This window comes from Triturus cristatus, chromosome 2_1 (genome assembly GCF_964204655.1).
Source record: "Triturus cristatus chromosome 2_1, aTriCri1.1, whole genome shotgun sequence".
Taxonomy (NCBI): domain Eukaryota; kingdom Metazoa; phylum Chordata; class Amphibia; order Caudata; family Salamandridae; genus Triturus; species Triturus cristatus.
The window spans coordinates 158,969,560-158,975,574 of NC_140581.1; the positions used below are offsets into that span (position 1 = coordinate 158,969,560).

The following is a 6,015-nucleotide window of genomic DNA, read 5'->3' on the forward strand; positions in this document are numbered from 1 at the left end:
TACTGTGAAATGCTTGCAAAGGCACTGAATGCTAGCTCAATTAAATATCCGAGACTCCAGTCTGCTCCATTGTAAGGTGCGGCATGAATGAGTGTCTGAGTGGACTAGTGGGACTGTAAAAGCCTTCTTATCGTCGGTTGCCATGCCAGTGACGTGTGGCCATCTGTTGACGTAGGTTGGCTAGCTTTGTTTTATAAACAGGAATTGGGTTTCCTTTCAGAAACCTCTGCAGTGGAAACCCTCTCACCTAGGAGCCCAACACCGACACACCACAGTCGGTCATGCTGCCCGCAGCAGCCCAGCTTTCCATCAGGAGTGCCCTGGACAACGTGCTAACTTGGAGAACATTTAAGCTCAATAAGCCAGCTGCTGGGGATGAGATGGCAAAGAAGAATATGGACATTTTCAGTGTTGTGATGACTCCAGATCGCATCCCCAAGTTTATCATCCCCTCGTTAGACGTAGACCACGTGTTTCTACCAGTCGCAGCAGCCGATGATGTTGAAGGATCCTCTCGAGAGAAGCAGATCACTTTTGAGAAACGATTCATGCCCAGATCCAACAGATGTCATTCTGACTCCCACATCAGAGGAGAAAGTCTTTGTGGAAGGAGGATTTCAAGTAAAAAGACACCCTTGGGCAGCACAGACATGAGCGTCCTTCCCTACGAACTGGAGAGTGCTAGAGATCACGCAGATCCAGCCACAAGAGCTGCCCTGTCTCTGCCTCATCTCTCGAAAATTACAACACCATACGGGTTCCTCGCGTTGGGCGAAAGTCCCAACATCCGAAGAAAAGAGTCCCTCTTTTTTGATCAGGACCCTGTTGACCTTCGATTTATGTTGTCCCAGAAAAAGAAGAACAAACCTCTGTCAAGAAGCCCTTCCACTCCTCTAAATGACCGCAAACAGCAAAGCTGTACTCCAGAACCGTCCCTTCCAAAGAGGGCTGGAAGATCAGCTTCTTGTGAAGCAATCTGCCTTATCTCACCTCACCCTGTGTCTTCAGGTTCAGACAGTTGCCCCATCAAATCAGACAAGCAGCGGTTCCAGTCTCTCATGAAGAAGCATTTATCTGGCATTAAACGCATGCGATCCAACAGTGCGGCCATGGAGAAGTTTCCCACGCCGGTGGGAAGAACACAAAGCAATCCCTTTGCATAACTTCAGATCAGAATCGAAAACCAAATGTCTTCCATGAACTGGTTCAGTGAGTGTAGCATGAACTCACTGGATCCAATTGAGACCTCTGAACCCTGCAAGAAGAGATGGACAGGAAGACCATCATCTGCTCACTGAGCTTGGCTAACCAGGGTAATTTTCACTGTTTATATCTGTTTTCTTGTATTTGTGTAAGTTGACTGAGAGCTAAAATAAGTGTATATTCTATAGCTTTAATGACAAATGTCAGTAGAATATTGTGCCTCTGTCCCAGGTAAAGGGGACTGAGGAACCGTGGTGGTTTAGCACGCACTAATACTGTACCACAAGTTTTCTGCATATTAGTACACAGTGCATTTTTCATCACAAGTGGGTGCCTGTGTTGGCTGATTTCTAGTGAAAGTGCCTGTGGATGTGCTATGCATCATCAGAGTGTTCCTGTGCCCCATTACCATGACCACTCTGCCTCAGCAGCTTTGAAGAATAGTGAATTGTTTTGATACATGAGAGGTAAGAGAAAGTGAGGATTCCTCCACTCTTCAAAACACTAAGGCTTCGATTTACAATGTTTTTGCTTCAGGATTGCGTCACAATTTTGGTGAGACACGACAAAAAAATCTATTTCAGGAAATAAAAAGCCACGCAAATCCCAGAGTTACATGGCTTTGCCTGGCTATCTAAAAAACAGTAATGCAAGGCACCGCATAGCATTGCCTTGAATTACCTTGCATCAGGTAGGCATTGCATGGCTGCTCCCCGAGTGTTCCCATGCATCCTCACATGTATTTTGATGCAAACCTATATTTACAAAGACTTGTAAACATGGATTTCCTCCATAATTGTGCGTCTACCTGAGTCTGACGTAACAAAGAGAAGGAATCTCATAGCTCCTCGTGGTTTCCTCCCTGCACGTGTGCTGCAGAATCATAATAGCCCTCAATGATAGTTTTTGCAGGAAGCTATCCCTCCCTGTGCAAAAACGACCCTGACCGGGCAGCCGCCGGCACAAGGAAAGAGCACAGCTGCCCCATATCTTTAAAAGTATGGCACTGTTGTGCTGCCTCCCTTGTATACGACACAGCGCAGCAAAATCCCTCGCCGCTCTGCCTTGCGTGAACTGTTTGTAAATATGCCCCAAAATGTAAGGCACCAAAAGTCCCTGGCAACGCAGACCCTGGTGTGCAGTGCCAATGGGAGACAGTCAGGGGTTTCCAGTTCTCTCTCAGTGGCTGTTCTCTTCTGTGTGCACACATTTCACAAGCAAGCGCTAAATGAGAGTATTCGGTTTGAGAGCTGAGCATCCTATTTGCTAGAATTACCCTCAAACATTAAGGGCCCGATTCACAGAACTAACTTAAGACAAAATCCTAAACTTACTACCATTTTGGTATTCACAGAAGGCACTTACTCATTTCGGTATTCACAGAAGTTAGGAGTCCTAACTTTAGGACTCCTAAATGCCTTCTGTGAATACCGAAAGTCTTAAAATTAGGATTTTTCGCAGTTTAGTAGTAGTATAGTTAGGACTCCTAAATTTAGGACTCCTAAATGCCTTCTGTGAATACCGAAAGTCTTAAAATTAGGATTTTTCTCAATTTAGTAGTCCTAAATTTAGACTTAGGACTACTAAATTGAGAAAAATCCTAATTTTAAGACTTTCGGTATTCACAGAAGGCATTTAGGAGTCCTAAAGTTAGGACTCCTAACTTCTGTGAATACCAAAATGAGTAAGTGCCTTCTGTGAATACCAAAATGAGTAAGTGCCTTCTGTGAATACCAAAATGGTAGTAAGTTTAGGATTTTGTCTTAAGTTAGTTCTGTGAATCGGGCCCTAACAATCCAACTCCTAATGTTCCTCACGAGCTGCATACGTGTTGCTGGTGATTACCTCATTTATGATTTCATGTTGTATAAATCCGGGTCTCGGTTAACAATCAAAAGCAAGAGCACAAAAACCGACAATTAACACAACAATTCCTTGGAGTTGTGTTTGTTAAAAAAAATCATCAAATGACGAGTTTAAGGTCCTATCTTCTTTTCATGACCTCCTAATGAAGTTATCGGCAGAAACAATAATGAAACTCTTTGGTGGCAGGGTGGGGACTGTTGGAAATGTTGTCCTAGAGGAGGGCAGGCGCCACCCACCAAACAATAGGGCAGACTTATGAATATTTAGGACATATGAACACCGTGTACTCTGCCTAGCGTTGGAGGCCACCTCCAAGTGGGCTAGAGACATTCACAAAGGGGCTAATGAAATGATGTTGGCTGCCAGTGACCTGATATACTGTAGGAAGGGATTCCATTTGGTGAACTTCCAGAACTGCATCAGCAACACAACACAACACCTGCAGTTGTAAAGCGCTTATCCAGCCTTTGGGCATATTGGCGCTGAATAAAGGGATTGCTTAGAAGCTCTAAGAGATGTTTGCAAGTGTTCAAGTACATAAGACACAAACATAAAGTAAAAACCAGCAATACACAGTATAGCTTTTAATAATGAAAAGCTTACAATGTGTGGACTGGACAGAGTGTAGGTTTCAAGAATTGATACAACATAGGGTCATGCATGGACATGTCCACTGCACAGTACCTGCTCCAAGAAATGTGTATGGGGAAAACAGAGGATGAAACTAGAAATCGGGACCGGTGAAAATGATGACCGAAGCAGGTGGCAGAGGAAGAGGACAGTCCAAAAAAGACTTCAGGCTCAAACTATAGATCCAAAAAGTTCAACCAAATATGCTCTCGTCTCTCCATGGGGCATATTATCAAGCACGGCGTTAAAATTATTGCCGCTTTAGCAGCATGAAACTGCCGCTAAACCGGCGATAATGGGCTTGATAATATGCCGCAGAGAATTCCAATAGAAGCCCAGGTTGACACCAGAACATGGGTTTCTATGGGAATTCTCAAGGGCATATTATCAAGCCCATTATCGCCGCTTTAGCGGCAGCGGCGATAATTTTAACGCAGTTTCTTGATAATATGCCCCCATATATTTTCAGTACACTTCTCAAAAGGATGCCTTCAGGCTGGGACGAAATAATGGAAATCACCAATTGTTTCAACACAGCTAAACAGCAGGGCCATAAGTGTGATCTGCTGTGACATGGGGAACATTGATGAGTTAGATTTTCTGCCATACTTGTTACCTCAATTTAAGAATAAATGCACTCCAAACCATGAACGCAAAATGTGTGCCCACCATCCATCCATCCACCCACTCACTCACTCATCCGCCCACCCACTCATCCACACACTCATCCATCCACTCATCCACCCACCCATCCATTCATCCTGCCTCTCCTCTCTCTCTGATCGTCTTCTCTCCACCTTGCCCCTTTCTCCTTCTTTCTCTCTCTCGAAGCCTCCTCTGTCTGCTTCTATTAACCTAGGTGAGCTGTGGAAAGTGACCGAGCGGCCCTAGGCTTTTAAAACCGGCTTTCCAAGGCTCCAATCCACTGGGGAAATGCCCAGTGGGATAAAGGGCCTGTCCGACCCTGGCTGCACGCACTGCAAGAGTCACTGCATGTATCCTGTGCAGTAGGTCTGACTGGCATGTAGTATATGTCACGTACGAGTTACAAATTAGGTGTAAAATTACTAACCCGTGTTTCCTTCTGTTTTCCTCCAGGGTAAAGCTAGCATCGCACTCCTTTTCATTCGTCCCCAGATTAGAAAAGACTGGAGACGTCACAAGCCCCGTGGCTCGCTGGCGGAGACAGGATACACACCTAGCAGAGATCGGATGGCGGGTTTCGTAACGTGTCTGTTCATGTTCCTTCTGTACAAAGGCGGTCTGTGTCCAGTGTTTGCAATGCTCCTCATAAGAGTGTATTAAGCTGTGCCAGTGATGGAAGCTCTGCGGAGCGGGACTCGTTCCCCTGAACCCACCCTTCCAGCCTCACTCGTATCCGGCTTTCTTATGCCTGCATAAGGTGCTCTTTTACACAGATGGCCACGAATGTGCTAGTAGTGTTTCAAAAATGCCCTGGGCCCTGGTGCATGGGAGGAAAACGGACCCCTTGACTGCTGTTGGGGTCGTAAAAAACAGCAATTATCACTGTTTAATGGACCATTGAGGGCTCTGGACCCCGGTGCCACTGCACCTGCTGCACCATCGGTAGCTGCACCCGTGGAATGTGCATTGTACAACAGAGCGTTGCATGAGAGAACACCTCAGCCGTATTTCCTATCTGAATTCAGTGTCAAACCTCAAGCAATGTGTTGATACTTTATTTACAAGCATGGAGTGGCGTCTTGACCATCAGCTCATAAACCAGCACTCTAGTGTTAATCTGTTTATTGTCATTGTCAACAGTGCGCCCAGAATCTTGCAATCCCGTCTGTAAACTGCTTATTACGTGAAATGAAAGTGCTACCAGCGCCAAAAAGTAGACGTTAATGGTCTAAAGTTCATGCTCTTAGAATGGTTTTCCCGGTCCAAATAAAACCAATACAAAAGAATTTCTGTGTGTGTTGTAGTTGTCAAAAAGAGGCAGTAAGAGATCTGTATGAAGTCTATCAAATAAAGCTAAAAAATAAATAAATGTGATTCAGAATATATAATTCAATTTTAGCTTTCTTTACTTATATCGTTGTGTTTCTAGTTTTCTTTCCTGCAAAACAAGTAGTCACCTATTTGTATCCCACAACAAAAATATTACAGGATTTATGACAATATAAATACAACCCCAGGTGGTGCTGTAAATCTGGTGTGGCTTTTGGCCCTGTTCCTTTTTCCAGCAGCGGTCCATGGTGTGGCATGGCAGCACAAATCTAGAAGACAAAAACGCATACTGTGTTCAAATGTGTTTCTTGGTGGTTAATAACACTAAGCAGATTACTATAG

At 44.7% G+C, this 6,015-nt stretch overlaps 1 protein-coding gene across 1 annotated transcript; it reads left to right on the plus strand.

Moving 5' to 3' along the window:
- Window positions 1-219: 219 nt before the first annotated feature.
- Window positions 220-5,722, plus strand: LOC146863894 (uncharacterized). The gene is made up of 2 exons (XM_085640694.1): window positions 220-1,313; window positions 4,798-5,722. Exon 1 carries the CDS (start codon window positions 282-284, stop codon window positions 1,161-1,163), a length of 882 nt encoding a protein of 293 aa, XP_085496820.1. The 5' UTR covers window positions 220-281; the 3' UTR covers window positions 1,164-1,313; window positions 4,798-5,722.
- Window positions 5,723-6,015: the final 293 nt, after the last annotated feature.